Raw genomic sequence first — 19,747 nt, forward strand, 5'->3', positions numbered from 1 at the left:
TTTGATCATCATAAAATAACATATCGCCTAACAACATTATTGTTGTTATTATTTTCTTAGTAAAGGCACTGCAGCATTTGGAAACAAATGATGGTGAGGCTATTCTGGATCCCTTCTCTAAAACGTATTCCGTAAAAGTCAGACTCCTCTGCCAGCGAATGAACAGTCCAATTTCAGCGCATCAGTCAGCACTGCGCCACTAAAGACATAGCGCAGACCACAGAAAAACACGGTGGACGACACGTGGCGTGACATTTACCGAGACGTAAGCAAACAAATGCTAACGGACCGCTATCGCACTGCAGTAAGCCCTCTTATGAGGCGGTAGTAAGCCTTTACCAGACACGACAAACGAGTGCCGTTGTATGTCTAGGATGTGACGCTAGCAAGCCGAAACGCTGCTGCTGTCTGGTGTGAAGTGGACAGCGTTAATGGCGAACGTGGACACCCTTAAATGTGACGAGCACTTCTATTGACGATATTAAACACGGACAGCCGCAACACCTGCTGGAAATATGGTTTGCAAAGTGTACAGCAACTACCTACACACCCTTATTTTTAACTCCCACGTAGCCAACGTTCCCATAATCTCCCCCTCAGCCTACTGAAAAAGCTGCACTTACTGTAGGTTACCGCTCATTGTACTTTTTCCAAGGGCCCATGAAGTGTGGCAGAATTCATTTTGCTGAACGGTTCTCTTTAAAAGACGTAAAGAGAAACGCACGGTTCTTATCGTAACCGTAGAGAATAATCCCAGATTTTATGGACAGGGTAATAAACGGCAGGTGAAAATGTACATTTGCAATCTTAGCCATCTTTAGCACGAGGCTATTCAAAATAAAACGTGCTCACTGACAGGATACGGAGCAAGAAGAGAAACGACTTCTTTTTCCCTGTTATCCAATCTGTGTGCAGATTTTATTTAAGCCTGTTTTGTAACTACCGTTTTATTCCGTTTGAATTGTTGTTTGCATTCTTGATATTCAACAGAAAAAGTTCAGTTTCTTATTACCTCAGGCAGAGGTGTCGAACTCAGACCAGACTCGAGTACAGCACCAACCTGCGCTCCCTTCATGATCTTCTTGGCTTTGGCGTTGAGGTAGAAATCCCCCCACAGGGTCTTCAGAAAGAGCTCCGAGCGAATGCCCATCTTCTGAGAGTAGATCTGGGCAAACATGCGGATGCTGAAAGCACAGCACAAACACATGTTTTCAATTATTTTTAGCATTAAAATATCCAGGTTTCTTTTCCTCTTCATGTTCAGTTAATAACATTTAGCACAATTAAATAAAGGACAAAACGTTTGCTGGGATTTGGGCATCCCAAGATAAATGGCCAAGACAATATTAATTTCTTTTTCGTAACGTGATGTGGATCTCCACCCCCTTCTCTGAAACAGGACATCATGTCCCTGAGCCCCAGCCATAGTGCAAGATGAGATTTTCCCATTAAATGAGTCATGACAAGAGCAGGAATGTCCCCTGTGATTATACGTCAGCGTTATAAATACGTCTACAGAGCAGTAAAGCAAGGTAGCGTACGCATAAACCAACGATCCCAATCCGGTAAGAACGGAGGACATGGTGGGCCGCTATCCTTATGTAACGAGAGTAAAGTCTTCAAACCTCCCATGTTATGGCTTCTTCAAATTGAGTGAACGTGTGGGTGAGCGTGTGTGTGAGCAGGCCTCGGCTCTGGAACCACGCTCCGCCGACTGTAGGGCTTCAAGGGCTGAGGACCCCTAAAACCATGGGTGCCAACGGCAGCAGAGTCTGGTGTGGTAGAACCGCGGAGAAAAGCCTACTTCCACGAGTTAAATGACTGTGTCCGTACAAAACACCAGCGAGAGAAAGTCGCCGCTAAACCTTTGCTGAGGGCTCCATCTAGTGGACACTTAATCACTATGGCAATCTGTGGAAAAGCTATACGCGCCAAACTAACTATTATGAACTACACGAAGCCAATCAGTACTAATAGCACAAGTGAGAATGTAATGCATTTGTGTGAATTTGGGTTTAATTTGAAATATTTTTATAGTTATGCTCATAGGTCCCTTCCAAGAATGAGATATTGGTCTCAACTGTGCAATGTTGTATGAAACAAGCAGCATTCATATACATGTTCATTTCGAGTAAGAATGAAGTCCGTGTGTGTGTCGAACCTTCAGCCAGTGCCCATATCAGAGGCTGTGTTCGATGGCATTGCACTGTACCTGAAGCCCCAGCCATCGATAGCGCTGGCAAAAGCCACATTGCCCTGGTCCGGGCTGAAGTACAGGTGTGAATCGTCCGTCTCTTCCAGACCAGCGCTCCAGTCGTACACCTGCTCACCGGGGGCGGGCTGCTGCTCCTCTGTGTCCTTCGCCGCTCGCTCCTCCAGCACTTTGGAAGCGAAGAGCGTGCCCGTGACAGCATTCACCTGCGACAGGCAGCAAACAGGCGTTCACCTGCGACAGGCAGCAAACAGGCGTTCACCTGCGACAGGCAGCAAACACGGCCCTTGCCATCACACAAATGCACACACACGCGCGCGCACACACACACACGATTCCACCTACAAAGTTCAGGCACTCATGCCGGAGCTGGTGGCTGGTTCTCAAGAACCAGTTAACCTTACTGGAACGCACGCACATTTCCACTGGTGTGAAAGCTGAACAGCTGCACGTCTAACGTGGGCGTTCCCCAGCTCTCAAACAGAAGGCTAAATAACAATATGCATGACGTTCTTTCCTTGCATCTTTGTTACTGTTTTGAGTGCATATTTGAAGCCAGAGAATGAACTCTTTCAGCGCCACTATGTGATGCACAGACGACGATTGCATGCACGGCGACAAGTGCTTTGTTTACTTTGATGCTATAAATGTATACAGCCATTAAGTGGCAATGTTTGCTGGCAGATGAAATGAAGTACTGCAAGAGACAATTTCTGGAAAATGGCAGTTCAACAACTTTGAGTGTCAGCAAGACCCCACCCTTTAGCTGCCTGCATCAGGAGTTCCAGACCGGCAAGAGGTTTTTCTTTGCGGTCGGCAATGTCAGTGAAAGCGTGAACAGAACTTGAGCAACGTCATAAAAGACCAAGTGATACTAATCTAGTAGAACTAGTGAAGCAGAAGTGGTAGGGTGGAGGTCTGTTTCCAATAAGCACCGAGTCAGAAAGACATGTGTGCCCATTTCACCACTGTGGTGCCAGAACTGCACACTGGACGCGGTACCCGACGGTTTGTATGGAAGCCCCCTGTTCTGCGGCAAGCGGACCATCTAAAACCTGCTGCAGAACAAGAAGGTTCCGTACAAACGGCGCCCACCGCGTTCTGCTCCCCCAGAAGCACACGGTCCAGCCTTCATGGAGCATGTTCAGATCCAGCGCCCCCTAGAGGAGGTGCAATGTAGCTCACCTGCTCCAGGATCTTCTGCAGGTGCGTGTAAGCCTCCAGAGGGCTGAGCTTCAGCTCCACGATGAGCCGGTCCATCTTATTGATGACCAGTAGGGGCCGGATGTTCTCCAGCCATGCCTGACGCAACACGACTTGGGTCTGCATGACATCAAAAAAAAAACAAAAAAAACAAAACAAAAACAACAACTGAACAATTACAATGCTATTTAGCTATCGTGTTGCCTGCATTAAAGCTTTTCATCCGATTTGTGGAGAACCAGTACCACGTCCCTATTTGACGCGCCCTGTTACTATGGTGTTGTGTGTAATTACCAGCACCCATGGCATGATTTGATGGATTTTAGTCCATTTACCAAAACACTTGTACAAGGAAGCAGCTGAGGAGAACTATGGATACAGGTGCACGCTTGCATACGCTTACTTGGCATGGCGATCGTGAACTAGCTAGCCAACTTTCATGATAAGATGCTCCAAGCCCAACAGCACGATTCCAATGAGACGAGGAGCATGCAGGGAAGTAACCAAGACAAAAACAAAGCCAGCAAAAGGACAAAGAGTCACGCTACCTGAGGACACACTCCCTCCACCGCATCCACCACGACAATGGCCCCATCGCACAGCCTCACCGCGGTGGACACCTCCGAGGAGAAGTCCACATGGCCCGGAGAGTCGATCAGGTTAACGAGGTATTCGGTTTCCCCTGGGAACAACGGGGCCGTGCAAGCGTTAGACGACGATAAAGCGCACCATCACGCTAACGTACACGACAGCATCCAGCCGCGCAGGTCTGCGGCTTACCTGTCGAAAAGTGCAACGAAATGGCACTGGATTTCATGGTGATTCCTCGGATCTGCTCATCCTCACGGCTGTCAAGGTACCTCAGCTAAAGATAAAAGAGAACGCCACTTGGAAACGTACGAAGAGGGAAGCGTGAGGTTTTCACAAGTCTGATTAATAATGACACCAACGTACCTTCCCTGCTAGACGCGTGGATATAATTCCGTTGCTCGCAACCAAACAATCCGCTAGTGTTGTCTTACCTGTAAACGGTAACACGTCGCCGAACAGTTGAACAAGCTGTAAATCACATTATATCATCCCAACAACTCGTAGGCTAGGACTTACCATGGTCGACGTGAGCCAGAATGCATATATTTCTGATGTTTGAGGGTTTCTTCTGCAGTGCGATGATTTTTTCTAAACTCGTGTGTCCCATTCTGATCTTAGGAAAAGGCGAAATAGCCCGCGGTTAGCTAGCCAGCTTGATGAGCTGTACATTCTCACGTGTCACGACATGGATCAAGTTGAGTTAGCAAGCTAACCAGCTGTAACTCCGATTTTCTATCGAATACTACAAAAATGTTGCCAACGTTTCGGGAGAAAGGTCACGTTAGCAGCTGAGGAGAACTATGGTTACAGGTGCACACATGCATACGTTTACTTGGCATGGCGATGGCTACCTAGCTAGCCAACTTCCATGATAAGATACTTCAAGCTTCACTTTTCTTTAATGTACTTTTGACGTTGCTGTTAAACTACGTAAGTATGAACACCGCATGCCAAACGCGTACGGAAAAGGGCGCATGTGGGTAAACCAGCAGAAAGACATGACTAGCAATACTCACGTTTCTTGTTCCCCTTCCCGGAAGTAGAGTGAAGCTGTATGACGTGAATCGACGTATGACACACGTAAGGCCTTGTCGTCACAGAGACGCTTCGCTCGTTGCCGGGTAACCAGGTTCCGCCTTAGAGACGCTTGGTCGCTGCGCTCTCCCTGGGACAAGCCGCTGAAATCCGCTTCGTTAACCAAAGTAGTCAAAATGAAACGGCTTTGTATTTGTGAAATTTGCAACTGTGGGTAAGCATTTGTTTATTTATTTTTTACTTTTATAAATATTAATTAGATATGATGATTCTTTAAACAATTTCTCAGAGAGAGAGAATCAAAACTTGTCAAATGATTAAACACGTTAGAGTTTAGAGCTGACTCCCAAAAGCCGCTATGTCCAGCCATCTCCCTGCGATGTTTCAAACCGCCTTGTTCTGGTTCGAATATGACATTTTTTAAGCCTAGTTTAAAATGTCAGCGTTCACAAAATAAAACCAAACAGAACCATGCATTACAACGCTGTGCTAACATGAAGCCCGTCTCCAGTATCTAGCCACATAAACCTATGACGACCGCAGGTGAGTGTGCTGCAATTCTTACGAAGTTGTTGTCATGGGCGACGACGTATTTGCCTATGAACTCACAGAGACCAAACATTGTTTCGCCTTTCTCTTCGATGCGATCTTCGGTTAGCCCGATTAAGACCTACGCAAGCGTCGTCATTATTATATTATTATAAGAAGTGGTTTTGACACGGCGCTTTCCTGAACCCGAACCCCGCGTAGCCGCCACCGGTGCGCACACGGGCCCACGGCGCTGTATCGGAGGAGCAGCAGGGCGTGTGTGGTGAGCGAGTACGCCGAGAAATACCCCGCCTATGAGATCTGCCAGCCTACCCGGAGCCCGAAACCCACATACGAGCACCAGGGAAACCGGGGCAAGATGGACGGGACGACGACATTCAGGTAATTTGTTTCACATAGGTATCCATTATGGTTGCACGCTAGGAAGTTCCCTAAAAGGGGAATTAGGATTGCGATTCTGCATTAACCGCATTGACCATCAAGGATGTTTGGTAGGGGTGGAGTTAAAAGTTTTCCATAAACAAAGCTATGAGGTTTACATTGAAATGAATAATGATAAATAAAATATTCTATAGTAGCTACATAAATATATAGTAATGAAGTATCCTCCAATTTAAATTTAAATATTGTATAACTTTAGATAAGCATTTAAATTATTTACTTTCTTATGTTTAAGAATAATTAATCTACGGTTGCGCAAACGTTTACTGTGTATTTGCTGTAAGCAAATTTTAAACACTAATGGGAGTGGAAATGTGTGCTTGAAGTGACAAATGATCTGTACTGTAGTCCTGGTTTCCAGCTTTCCCTGTTCTGCCGAGTACATTTGGTTATATCTAAGTGATAATTTAATCACTTTCTCCATGAGGAGTCTCGCCATCCTTGCCCTGATACAGGTGTTGATTGCATATGTGATTTTGCAGTTTTAGGTGGTTGTGAACTTTCCTAAGCAAAACACTGCCAGAATCAAAGTATTGTTAGTAGGCCCCAAGTGTGCAGATTGTTTAGTTTCTCTGTCTCTATCCATGGTGCGGTTGTTGAGCCGGTGCAACCTGTCAGAATCTCTGTCTTCTTCTTGATTCCACACCATCACTCGAACCTCACGTTACATCTTTCACTAAAGCTCCCTTTTTCATCTTCATAACATCGCTCACTTTTGTCTTCTTTTTTTATAAATTCAAAAGATGCCAAAACTCTAGAATCTCTGTTTAATGGTTTAACTCCTAAAAGTCCTAACGCGTGCTGGTCAGCGTACCTCCATTGACTACGCTGGTTTCAGGTCTGTCCCCAGATTTACATTCAGAGCCCTTTATGAGCTTTATATCCCATCACACACCCTCCACTCCTTGGACAGTAGACTGCTATCAGGGCAGGCTATTCAGTGCACTACTCCAATCTGTGTGTGACTGCTCGACTCTTTCATCTGTCAAATGTTACTTTTGGTTTGTTTTGGTTTGCAAACTTAGAGGGCCCAGAAAAGCGCTATATAAATAAAACATGATGATGATGATGATGATGATATGTGCATGCATAGCTGGATCAAACCAGCAGCCCACTTGGCCTGCTGTTGCGGTGTCCCTTTTTTGTGTACCTTAAGGTCCGATTACGTCCCCTACGAAGTCAGCCAGCGTCCCAGGAAGCCTGAGGTGGAGTACCAACCAAACCCAGGTGAAATCGACCTGGCCACCACTTACAAACAGGACTTCAACCCCTACGAGCTGCTGCCGGTGCCACCGCCGCGGCCAAAGGAGCAGCCCAGAGCCAGCAGCGCCAAACTGGACACGGTGCCCACCTACAAAGGTAAAACCCAACATCCCAGGCTGCGTTGTTGCGCCCTGTGAACAGAGGTGGGAGATGCGAAAGCTGAAGGCTTAGCCTTGCCCTTTTCAGAGTGTTTCAACACGGTCCATGGGTCTTGCCAGACCCTCCACATTAGTACTGCATCCGACTCCAAGCGCACCTGCACTAGATAGGATTCTGTTCAATACCCTAATTAGTGCCTCCCTGACTCTTTGAGCCTGCGACCTGGAAATCCATCCATGTCCACTGTCGCTAAGGACATAATCAATTCTTTAAATGCTCTGAGGATTTGAGAAGTGAGTAGAGAGTAGACTTTCAAGTCAGGGATGGTTAGAACACGTACAAGGCACTAACTGATGTTAAATCAATTATTTTAATTGAGGTTTATTGAGTTTGTAGGTTAATTATACCTCACAGAGTATGGCGGGAAACCTATTTAGCCCAGAGGCAGGTGATAAGGAAGAAAGGAAATGAGGAAGCACAGTTAAAGAAATGAAAAGGACTTTAATGTTCTCAGTGAGTGGGATAGAGTAACTGAAGATTAGACTGGGGGCAAAACATTTTAGGTCTGTTACTAGAATTCAATTATTAATGCTTTGTGACTACATTCAGATGTAATATCTTGTCTCTGAAGTAGCAAACACTGCATTGTGTTTTTCAAAGAGGATTTTCGTCAGTGGGAAATTCACAAGCGAGAGCTACCCAAAGCAGACATGGCTTACCGGCCTCCATCAGCAAAGTTTGGGAACACCACAACGTTCCAAGACGATTTCATCCCAAGAGGCCTCGTCGTCCGAGAGAGCTTCAAGCCGCCAAACATAGCCAAGCTATCAGACACTCCTTTTGAGGGTGTGACCAGCAACCAACTTTTCTACGTGCCCCACGCGATGGAGGTACGCTTCGTCCGAGCCCCAGAGGAGTACAAGCCAAGCAGCCAGCCTTTCTTGGAGCTCACCACTCACCGGCGCGACTACCAGGGCCTGCCAGGTCAGCAGACCAAGAGCTGCAAGCCCGACCGGGCCGTGGTGTCCTCTGGCGCGCCCTTTCAGAGCAGCACGGAGTTCCGCGACCGCTTCCAGCAGTGGCCCGTGTCGCTCCCGCGGCCGCACAAAGCGGTGGGCTACGCCAGCCCCACGGCGGATATGGACCTAAGCACCACCACACAGACCACCTACGTCAAGCACAACGTCCACCCCTTCGTCTCCGTCAAGCCCTTCTCCAAGCCCACCCGCGCCGCTGCCCCCTTCCAGGGCAACACCACCATGAAGGAGGACTTCAAGGCCTGGGAGACCCGGCGCCGGGACGTGATCCGCAAGCCTGAGGAGATCCGGAGAGCCCGTGGCAAGATGGAGGACCTGACCACCTTCAAGGCCCACTTCATCCAGCACCCGCCTCAGAGCAACGTCAGCTACAAGCCTCTCGCCGCACCCCTGAGAAAGGATGCCCCCATGGAGGATGGGACCATGTACCGCAGAGAGTTTACTCCCAAGAAGATCAGTGTGTGCCCGGCCAGCTTCACCACTCCCCCAGGGTTCATCTTTGTGGACACTGATGAATGTGGTCACAGGTTTTTTCACAAAGTGGCTTCCCAAGAGAAAATGGCTGCAGACAGTAACATGCAGGCTCCTAAGGCAGTGGCCGTGATGTCATAAGAATGTGACCTAACTAAGTCACAGTAAAATTTCAAATCTCTCTGCATCTTTACTGCACGTGTCTGGGAGAGTATTTAACCCTTAATTAGTATTTATGATCTTTTATAATGTAAATGTAATGTAATGGCATTAGGTTGATGGAACGTAATTGAAGACATATTAAGATATAAGAGGGCAAGACAGTAAGACATTTGCACATAGCTCTTTCAAAATTGATGGTAATAATAAATAATATGTATTATATTTTAGCTTAATCACATATATAAAATATTGGTTCCAAAAACATAAAATCCCACTTGATTGTATTAGATCCTGTAGCACTGCACTTAAAAGAGCAATCAGAATGTTCTGAACAATATATGATACACAAATTGACAAAGACCACTGATATTCAATAAGTACACATGAAATAACAGGGCTGCAATAGGCCAAGCCACAATTCAACTCAGTATATATGATGCGGTTCTTGTCAGTAAGATACAGTAGATAGGGTCTAGCCAATAAATGTTACATTTCAAATTCAAAGCAATCTGGGCATGGCAATGAACTAATGAATTAAGATCTTGTTTGAATGAAAATCCTGATTGCTATAATCTTTCATCTTTGACCACAAAAACAATGGGGAAATGTTGAATGTACTCCATGTAGATTTCACCACGTGGATCTCTGTGTGATCTCTCATAACCTTTAAAACTGATGCATCAATCAAAATACATGTTGTTACACTTCTATCAATTAAGCAAAGAAATATAGAAATAGTTTAAAACCAACAGAGATTGCTTTATATTTCAGCTAATATTTATGTCCACTGCTCTGTGCATTTCTGAAGAATTGTGAACATTTATGTGCCAAACTTTCTTTCAAAGAATCATCTGCCCCTAAAGTAATACGCACAAGGCATGTTACAGCGACAGTAATGATCAAAAGGGAATTAACAGATTGTAAAAGTTTATTTATTTTTTTAAATTTTGTAACACAGAAGTGAGTAGTTAGTGATATTGTTGTGAGTAGTTAGAGAGAGTCCTCTCTCATCTGTTTCAACATGAGCCATGCACAAATCCAGTACATCTCAACATCCTGAATGTTCTGGAAGAAAGATTTATATTTATATTTATATACATATATATATATATATATATATATATATATATATATATATATATATCTCAGTAGCCAATTAAGTATTGTTGAATGCCTGTACATATTACAAATGGCCTGTGTAACTGTTCACACATTGCAAAATGAAACCAAAAGGCATGCTTGGAAATACAGTAGGACAAAATATTCAACTCGCCCATTAACATCAACAAGTGCTAAATGCTTTTATATGTTTTAGTTTTAAATATGGATTACAATGTAAACTAAACTGGGAGGTAAGAAAATAAAGTCCAAAATCTCTACACTCAATGTACAATATTGCACTTAAAAACACATTATATACAAGAAATATTTTACAATGCAGCACATTGGTTGAACATGCGAAGAGCACACGGGAAAGGCTTTCCAACTGAAGAAAAAAAAAACACACACACACACACATCACAGAAAACAATGCAACGTCAAGCCTTCATTCTACATATTAAACCTTCAAAATGCCATATTCATGTAGGTCCTAACGAAAACGTCAGCGGAAAGAAAAGAGTCACTCTTTAATGGCCTGATGTGCTTTTATGGCGTTGCATTAGTTTTAATGTCAGTGTGCTATGTACACTTCCACCGTATCCAATTCACTTTCCCTTCACATGCGTGAATGGTCCATTCTCTGTTGTTTTTTTTTAATAGTCAAACCAGTAACAATATAGCAGTAAACACATTTCTTATAAATTAATACATACATTAGTGAACAAGGTTGGCTAAAATCACAGAGCACAGAGAGCTGTAGGACTCTGTTTTCACCTTCACTGATGACCTCAAAGCCCGTCCACAGCTCTTAGCCTTTCGCCCTGGGTGAAGGTCCTTACTAAATAGTGCATCCACTTAAACTCAAAAGTACCAAAAGTACTTCTTGCTCGTTGAGCAAATCCAGGAGCGTATCCGCTTGAGAATTGTCCCAGGCCTCTGGAGGCGTGCCGTGCTGGGGTTTGAACGGGGGATCAGTCCGATGCCAAAACTACGAGCAGTGCCTTGCCTGTCCACTAGGTGGCGGCGGAGTCCTCTGCGCAGGACCGGCAGCACCGCTGTCTGTACGGCTCCACGGGGCAGAGCCTGAGGCGTTTCACCACCGTGCAGTAGTGCGTCGTATCCTTGCACTCATCTACACAAACCACACACAGCCGTCGTCATTAAGGGTTTTAAAAAAAAGTCAAACAAAACCATAGTCTATTGACTATTCTGTTACAACCGGGTATTTATTTATTTTTTTAATAGTTGAAGCATCTTTGTTGGGACCTTCCTTATTTATTTGTTCAGTTTGTGCCATAGCAACACGCAGAACTAACAGGAAATACTTTAAGAGAATGGAGAAGCGAGAGGCCTACTGCCACAGGACGTGACGTTGCAGTGTTGCCAGGTGACGGGACGCCGCTGCCAGGTGCACTGCCGGTCAGGGAGGGTCTTGTTGTTATGGCGATGGACGCATTCCACCTTGCGGGACTGAAAGCCGCTTCCGCAGGCCACCGTGCATGGTCTCCATGGCAACGCCCTCCAGAGAACATCGCACATCTCTGACGTGCAGTTCCGCACCGAGGCCGGTCTGGGGAGAGAAAGTGCGTGTGCGTTGTGATTGTGTGTGTGTGTGTCTGTGTGTGTGTGTGTGTGTGTGTGTGTAGACAGCGTGTGTATGTGGGAGAGCAGTGGCACACCTTTCCTTGGGATCGCAGGTGCTTGTGGAGTTGGAGCCATTCAGATGTCTGCAGGACACTGTCCTGCTCTGAGTGGCTACGGCGGGACTGAGACAGCGCCCGGAGCACTACACACACACACACACACACACACACACACAAATAGTACAAGGAGAACCCAGCCGTAAGTCTAGTGGAAGGTAATTTCATGACAGCAGGTTCTCAGGTATGGTAATACCTCGGTGCTTATAATGAAGATCATGAGAGTGCTTGTAATTTGGAGTATTAATCCTGCCTCTTTAATTTACCATCTTGACTGTTAATCCTGCCTCTTTAATTTGGCATCTTGTGTGTTAATCCTGTCTCTTTAATTTGGCATCTATTTAGTCTCTGTCATTGCGAACACACAATTTTCATGCAGTTCAAGGCTTGGTGCCCCAGAAGCATGGCAGAATTACATCTGCAGTATTACAACAGGTGATCAAAATCGTGCTCTCTCTGCTACCGAAAAAATACCTTGATCCTACGGCACCTTTGGGGAAATTCTTCTTCGGCCCTTTGTAATCCACCCTAGGAGGAGAGGTTTAGAGATGGCAGTTACCTGTCCCCAGCGGCTGGCGATCCACTCGGCGCAGATGTCCGAGGAGCAGGGCTCTCTGTTGGCGGGGCGAGGGATTCCTTCGCACGCAGCGGCGGGCAGCACCCGCATGCTGCCGGCAGCCTCCAGACGCTGGCAGGACACCTGCCGCTGGCGGAAGCCCCGGCCGCATGCCGTGGAGCACTTGGACCAGACGGTGGATGCCCAGCTGAAAGGAGTACATGGATTTCAGGTGGAGCACTGCGAGGAGGGCAAGTTATCCGTCCTTAGACAGAATTCTGAGAGGAGCGCAAGTTAACGAAGTTTAGAGTGAACTCCACAAAGAGCCCATGATAACAGACTTTGGACTGAACTCTGAGGCAAGCACACTAATGAACTGTAGACCAAACTCTGATCCGTGTGCATTTCAACAAACTTCAAACCATACTCCAGGAGGTGTGCACATTAAGGAACTTCCCACCGAACACTTGAGAGGACTGTATATGACGGCGTATTTGATGTGTGTCAACCCTGCGCGCTACACACTGTAGGGTTTCCTGTACTTGGGCGTGCCAGACTTTGCACAGGAAGCATACATTGCTGGATGATTACCCGACGGGTTCGTTAAGGTGTGCTGGAGGAAGCACAGGAGAGCCGTCCATCACGCATTTCAATATGCATCAATGTTTGCGCTTTTTCTTAGACAAAGTTCCGTGATACCATGCTGTACGACACGCAAGCCAAACGGGGTGTTGCACATATACACAGGAGTAACGCAGGGAAAGTGAGATACATATGCCCAGGTTTTCAATTCAGGTAAAAATTCAAATCATTTGAGTAAAAAATTTGGGTTTTTAGACACAGTTGCTCTAAGGATGCCATAACACCCAATTCTTCACATTTGAATGCATGGCGAACAAAACCAGGATCCACCCTTTTTGGAGGTGACATCCGGGCGGAGGCACGATGCCATGCGAGAACCTGGGTTTGCTCTCGAGCCCACAGTTGGGGCTGAGGGGTGGGAGTGGAGGAGAGGTGAACACGGTGCTCTCACTTCTGCGGTGAGGAGCAGGCCGAGCAGTAACAAAGACGAGCTTTGTGCGAGGACCCCCTCACAGATGGGCCAGAGGCGCCGCTAAGCTCTTTCCCAGATCCCCGCCACTTCGCAGTGAGCACGTGATGCTTTTGGCGCGGACGGCTACACGGTACGGCTGCGGTGGACCGGCCGTCTGCTCCTTTAAAAGGCGGCCGGTCCGTGTCCGGTCCGCGATGGACGGTGGCCTTTAGAGGCCTATAGGACTGATGTGCTAATTAATATTGGCAACCGTCACTGAAGGCAGAGAGTTTGTACCTGAAATGACACGGACTCTGTAAGGATTCTCTAGGATGGTTTAAGGCAGGGGCAGTGAACACCAAGACTGCTTTGGCGAAGGACAGTTTGGTAGCGTTTCCATAGCAGCGAGCCATTTCTTCTCCGGTCCCCCGACTGACGTAAAGGACGCCCCCTGCAGGACTCAACACTCTGCCGTTTGCTGCTACCCCCACCACCTCCCCTTGCTCACTCCTCCCCGACGGCCCTCCCGCACAACCCCCACGCCGATGTTTGGAGCTGCATGATGAGTGGGTTTCCGAAGGTGGAGGGTTGCTCATCCCAGAATCTCTGACCTGCTGTCAGGTGGTTTGGGGTGGACTCCTTCTCGCGTCTACTGCTTTGGGAGGCGTATAAAAGCAATCAGTCATCCTGGGAGGATTTATCGCACACAAGTGGATAAAACTGTACTTTACACAAAAGACCTTTTAGCTGAAGGCCTTGGAATAGGGAAAGAGGCATAGCTTTAGAGGCATCAGGTTTGGATGTGTGATACATTTTTGAAAGGATACAAAAATGTAAAAATAGAAACTGGCAAACAAACAAAAACACGAGCCAATACTTTTAACCCCACGTTCAGCCTAAGGAGATTTTAGAAGTTTCAGGTTCATTACAGACACTCAAAGGATGGTATACGTCCCAGTTCGGACGTTGGGGGAGTGAGGAGGCTACCTGGCAGGGCAGTTGCGGAGGTTGCAGGGGCGGGGCCAGGGCCCAGGGCTGGGGAGGTTCTGGCAGGAAGAGGGGGGCGTGTCTTGGCCGTCAGCACTCACGCAACGCGACTGCCTGGTCTGGAAGCCCCTGTTCCCACAGCTGGCGCTGCACGCGCTCCATCCGGTGAAACGCCACTCAAACGCTGCACGCAGAAGACCAAACCTCAGTTAGGCAGGCCCGTGTTTACACCAGCAGGGTGGTGGTGACGCCGAGGTCACGGGTTCAGTTTCCACAGAACCCACACTGTCATGCTGATTTATGCAAGTCGCCAGTTCTGTCAACTGGCCGCTGTCAAGTCGTCACGGTTTGGGCCCCTGAGCAAGACCCTTAACCCTCAATTGAAAGTCATTTTGGATAAATGCCCTAAAATATAAATGCACTTGAAAATGACATAACTGATCAGTGAATAAAAAAAAAAATACAAAAAAAAAAAAAATTATATATACACACACACACATTATATATATATATATATATATATATATATATATATATATATATATATATATATATATATATATATATATATATATATATATTAGTTAGTTGCATTTCATTCACACTTGAATTAACACGTTTATGAGCCTACTCTAAACCATTTCAGAGAGAAGCACTTAAGCAAGGACTGGAAGCAAGAGTGCATGTACCTGCAAAACATTTGTACTAGTTAAGGGAGTTCAGTATTTTGGGCCTGGGAGCTTAATGGAATCTATCACGCCTCGGCCTCCCACTCCGAGGTCCTGGATATACGCCACTCTGCAGTGCTCCCATCCAACACACCTGGCTCCAATATCCCACTGCCAGTGAAGACCTACTTTAAAGGATCAGGTGTGTGTGATTAGGCTATCAGGGTGCTGATGTCCAGGGTTGGAGCTGGGTGGGATCAGGTCTGAAGTCCTGTTTTGGTCCTGACTCAAGGGCCAGTCTGTGATTTATGAGATCAAGAGACAGGCGAGATGCCCCGACCTCTACATACAATCCCTGGGGGTGGGTGGAGACGTGAGTGAGCGGGAGGAAACAGGATGTGTCCAGACACCATGCATGCGGCGGTATGATCAACCAATTAGAACTGCCCACTCCCTCGCTTACACAACTGCACACACACACACAGACACACACACATTTACAACGTTTACCAAAGTGACTTACAATTATGACTGAACACAAATTGAGCAGTTGAGGGTGAAGGGTCTTGCTCATAAGCCAAAGAGTGGCAACTTGGTAGCAGTGGAAGCTGAACCAGTAACCTCCTGATTATTTGGTGAGTACCTTAAGCACTGAGCCACCACTGCCCTGCACACTGACCCTGTGGGAGGACGTGAATCCAGGCGGAGAGGAGTTGGTTGTTGGCGCTCGTCTGGCAACCATAGCGCCCGTCAAACATTCCACCCAGAGTATTCACTTCCAGGACACGGCCGCCCACCAGCAGACGGTGGTGGAGGCCTGCCACCTGCTTCAGGGTTTGGTTCTGGTAGGTCCACTTAATGGGCTTCCTGTGGCTGGGGGCAACAGGGCAGCCTGGGGACAAAAGGAGGAGGTGTAGGGGCCGGACAGGGGTGGGAGGGGGAGGTGGGAGTACCTCTGATGAGCTGGAGCTGGATGTGCCCACTCTTACACACACACACATACACACACACACACACACACACACACACACACACACACACACACACAAACACAGTCATCAGTATCAGTATGAGCCCTGCACCTATCCTCAGAATGTCCCCGGGTCTGACCGCGATGCTGGTTCCGATCCGAGAAGCCATCAGAACTCTTTTCCTGTTCGTCTCCTTCAGCGCGGAGGCCGGCTCTTCAGACGCTGCCACCGTTGGCCCTGACAACAGTCACAACAACAGAAAGCAGCGTCGTTCCACCGTGATCAAATGCAGTCACTCCTGTGCAACCACCCCATCTGTCTGTCTTTTACGTGACACCTAAAACCTAATCCACCAAAGATACAGAGAAGCAAGTGGAAATACAAACCGATCACTTCCTGACATCCTGACACACAACAAGTTTATTTTTAGATATTATTTAGTTTGGCACGCTGGCAAGCATCAGAAGGGCTAATGAATGATGTCCCACTGGGAGGAGGCTGCGGAAGAATGAAACGCCAAATCATGAATTCATCACCCGGAGTCGTTAACTCACAAACGTCAGCAATACGGAGTCAAATGCCGAGACCAGATATGACATATGACAACATCCTACTTCCACCGCCTGCAAATTTCCTGCCATTATATGAAGGTAACACATCATCACTCTGCCCAGCTCTAATGGTGAGTCTCTATAATATTTCTGCTCCCTAACACAAGTTTCCCAGCGGCTCAGAGACTGAACGTGACCCCCCCCCCCCACCCCCCCAGCTCATCTAGAACTAATGAGCAGCAAGCTCTGTAGTTGGGAAGAGGATTCACTCTTTCCTGGACACGGTGCCTACCCTGACCCCCTGATCTCCCGAGCCGGCGCAGTGCAGACAGGCACGCACCCTCGCTCTGAATGGGCCTTCCGGGCGACTGTAGGGCTTAGTCTAAGCAGCCTGCCTTTCAGGAAAGCCACGCCAGCTTGTGCAGGGCACGGCCAGGCCTCCACGGGGAGGAAAAGACATGGCAGGCAGGAGGAGAACAGATGGCTCCGCCCGCAACGGGACTCACCTGCCACGCGGAGCGCGCTGGAGGCTGCCGCCTTGCCGATGGGGTTGGCCGCCACGCAGATGTAGGTGCCGTAGTCGTGTGGCGAGAGGTCACGGAGCAGCAGAGAGCCGTCTAGGAGTGGGCTGGCCCCGGTGCCCAGAGCCCCCTCCAGGCGACGCCAGCTGACGTTGGGTGCGGGGACACCTGTTCCCGGGAAACACGCCAACCCGCTCTAAATCAGCCAGGCCCACACTTAAAGGGGTCCGCTTCCACGGCGGCGCTGCGCCGGGGACAGTTTATTCCTCAGCCAAGTCCTGATCTGAGCTAGGGAGGCTATAAAATGAGTGATCTGGGATCAGAGGACACAAGCCGTCGGCTGGAAGGAGTCGGATATCGACTTGGAGGCGTGCTGTCGTTCAGGAAGGCGCAGACGGTGCTGAGCGGCACAACAGGCCTGCAGACTGCCACAAAGTACTCATACAAATGGATGTAATGAATGCAAATTGCCTCGGTCCAATCTGGTCCCCCGAGACATTCCTGTCTGCCGTAATGAGCAGCACATGCGCCAGGTCTCAGCATTTTATAGGCTTCTATTTGACAGAGGGGAGACATTAGCGCCAATATACTTCTGAGCGCGGTGGATATAGCAGAGCTGGACAGAGCGTGGGCAGGCAGACATTTAAAGATGGAGTGGAGACACAAGTGTGGGAAGCTAAAATGCTGTTCAGTTCAGTGACCTTAATGCATTGACCTTAGAGGTCGCAAAGATTTTACACCTCCTACCACTAGGAGGCAATATTGTAACAGTTACTGTATCTACCAAGCCTGTGTGGTGTAACCAGGGCAAAGCAGGCAGATTTAATATGTGTACCGTGATAGAGAAAAAGGCATTTTCTATGGTTATAGAAAAAGGCAGGTCTACTCGCACACACACACTTGCATACACGCACACACACAAAATGTCCTGCACGATACACATTCAATTACCTTCTGTTATCAGAGATAAAAGACCTTTTGGCTTACACCAATACAATAAAGGCGTATGTGTGTGCAATGTGTGTGTGTGTGTGTGTGTGTGTGTGTGTGTGTGTTTGTGTGTGTGTTTCTGTCTGAGTCTCCACTCTTTGCCTTGAACCTGAACAGCTGCTCTTTAAGACATCTCTCCGCACCTTCAGTTTAATGACTGAAAGTCCTTCCAGTGCTACCACCTCAGTCTCTCCACCTGCTGTTCTCTGCCCACGTATCGCCAGCTGGACGGGTTATTTCTATCTCCCTCGTTCCTCTTTCCCTTCTCTCACGGAGGAAAGGGCGGAGCCACACGTGCTTGGACTGATGGGCTTTGGGGTGCAGCCTTGGCTTTTGACCCCGTAAACCACACGTGCAAGTCACAATGTAAAGAATGAGGCGTGCGCCCGCCGGGTTCCGCAAAATGGCGCCGTTGCGTCGGAAGCCCCTAAATGACGGGGAACAGTGAAGTCTGGCCCCTGCAGACTTTGCACGCAGTTTCTTCCGAACTAGTCTGTCGCTGGCAGTGATCTCGATGTTGCCCTGATGTTTCGTTTGTTCTTAGTGGGAAAACCAGAACTTCAGCATTCAAGATCAACAGTCAGCCGCTGGTAAAGATCTACACAGTAGTGGGTTTTACAGTAAATCTACAGGGAGACAGGCTTTATAATACAGCAGTGTTAAAAACACTTTACACTCAATTACCAGATAACAGTGTGTGTGTGTGTGTGTGTGTGTGTGTGTCTGAGCTTTTAGGCGTTAGATCTCACTGACCTGTTGCGGGACACTGAAGCGTGAGATTGGCGCCCACGCGGGCGCTGATTCGGCCCCCTACTGCCACCTTCAGGCTGTAGCTGTGCAGATCTGACACATTCCTGGAGGAGGCTGCGATGGCAGGGGAATCTGTCAAACAGAAAAACATCAGATAACCACAGCAAAGTGCAGCTGATGTCAGTGCACATGAACACTGTGTGTTTGTGTGTGTGCGCGCGAGCATGCTCACAGGCCAGCAGCACTCGCGTCATCTCCGAATCGGATCCAATTTCATTGCTGGCTGTGCACCTGTAGATTCCAACATCTCTGGCGCCCGGGCTCGCGATGTGCAGTCCTCCAGAACTATCCCACAATGCCCTGGGGATGAGAGCAGAGCCACCCAATCAACCACAGAATTCACTACATGCGCTCGAGTTACGCCACGCAATTTCCATTTCCACAAATGGCACATTAAACAATTAGTCCCAAATTCGCTTAAGCCTGTGCGCAGCGAGGAGAGATCAGCATGAGAGTGTGCCTCGCGTGAGCCTGATGAAACCAGAGGCTCCCTGCACATCAACGACTTTCTTTTCAATAAAAACAAACACCGTGATCCATCCTAATCAAATGCTACATGGCCGGAACAGAGAGAGGAAAGATGTGTTAAAATTTCTCATTTCCTGTACATCAATCATAAGCTTCCCCCTTGGCTGCTGCAATCCTCTATTTTTGGTTCCTCCTTTCACTTGAGCTTCCCTGGGAAATTGGAGGTTTAAGAACAGGAGGTCTGGGCTGCCATAGGTTGCAGAGGGGTTTAGGGGTCCGATGAGAGGAGTGGTATTGTGCTGGGGTCGCTGCACGGTTCCCCTGGCTC

At 47.8% G+C, this 19,747-nt stretch overlaps 3 protein-coding genes across 13 annotated transcripts in view; 1 reads left to right on the forward strand and 2 right to left on the reverse strand.

Annotated features, from left to right (window-relative positions):
* efl1 (elongation factor like GTPase 1) overlaps positions 1-5,172 on the reverse strand; it is a 62,185-nt gene extending 57,013 nt beyond the window's left edge. For 3 of the 7 annotated variants that reach the window (XM_081710052.1, XM_081710053.1, XM_081710054.1), the window contains exons 1-8: positions 5,023-5,158; positions 4,523-4,614; positions 4,370-4,437; positions 4,196-4,280; positions 3,964-4,097; positions 3,398-3,535; positions 2,213-2,418; positions 1,013-1,184 (exon numbers count right to left, since the gene is read on the reverse strand). In XM_081710052.1, the coding sequence (XP_081566178.1) occupies positions 1,013-1,184; positions 2,213-2,418; positions 3,398-3,535; positions 3,964-4,097; positions 4,196-4,280; positions 4,370-4,437; positions 4,523-4,613 (894 nt within the window). In that variant the 5' untranslated portion in view covers position 4,614; positions 5,023-5,158. Of the gene's footprint in view, positions 1-1,012; positions 1,185-2,212; positions 2,419-3,397; positions 3,536-3,963; positions 4,098-4,195; positions 4,281-4,369; positions 4,438-4,522; positions 4,620-5,022 lie in introns of all 7 variants that reach the window. The other 4 variants (XM_081710051.1, XM_081710050.1, XM_081710055.1 and 1 more) reach the window with 3 other exon arrangements.
* saxo2 (stabilizer of axonemal microtubules 2) lies at positions 5,107-10,215 on the forward strand. The gene is made up of 4 exons (XM_027019846.3): positions 5,107-5,255; positions 5,792-5,971; positions 7,188-7,390; positions 8,054-10,215. The coding sequence occupies exons 1-4, from the start codon at positions 5,218-5,220 to the stop codon at positions 9,040-9,042; spliced, it is 1,410 nt and encodes a 469-aa protein (XP_026875647.2). The 5' UTR covers positions 5,107-5,217; the 3' UTR covers positions 9,043-10,215.
* The window catches only part of adamtsl3 (ADAMTS-like 3), a 96,739-nt gene continuing 86,965 nt past the window's right edge, over positions 9,974-19,747 (reverse strand). For 2 of the 5 annotated variants that reach the window (XM_027019845.3, XM_081710048.1), the window contains 10 exons: positions 19,124-19,251; positions 18,895-19,023; positions 17,137-17,319; positions 16,191-16,316; positions 15,788-16,000; positions 14,441-14,624; positions 12,424-12,628; positions 11,844-11,950; positions 11,520-11,734; positions 9,974-11,296 (listed from right to left, as the gene is read on the reverse strand). In XM_027019845.3, coding sequence (XP_026875646.2) covers positions 11,178-11,296; positions 11,520-11,734; positions 11,844-11,950; positions 12,424-12,628; positions 14,441-14,624; positions 15,788-16,000; positions 16,191-16,316; positions 17,137-17,319; positions 18,895-19,023; positions 19,124-19,251 — 1,609 coding nt within the window. In that variant the 3' untranslated portion in view covers positions 9,974-11,177. The other 3 variants (XM_081710047.1, XM_035526907.2, XM_081710049.1) reach the window with 3 other exon arrangements.

The sequence above is a fragment of the Electrophorus electricus genome, chromosome 3, assembly GCF_041902795.1.
Source record: "Electrophorus electricus isolate QZ-2024a chromosome 3, ASM4190279v1, whole genome shotgun sequence".
Taxonomy (NCBI): Eukaryota; Metazoa; Chordata; class Actinopteri; order Gymnotiformes; family Gymnotidae; genus Electrophorus; species Electrophorus electricus.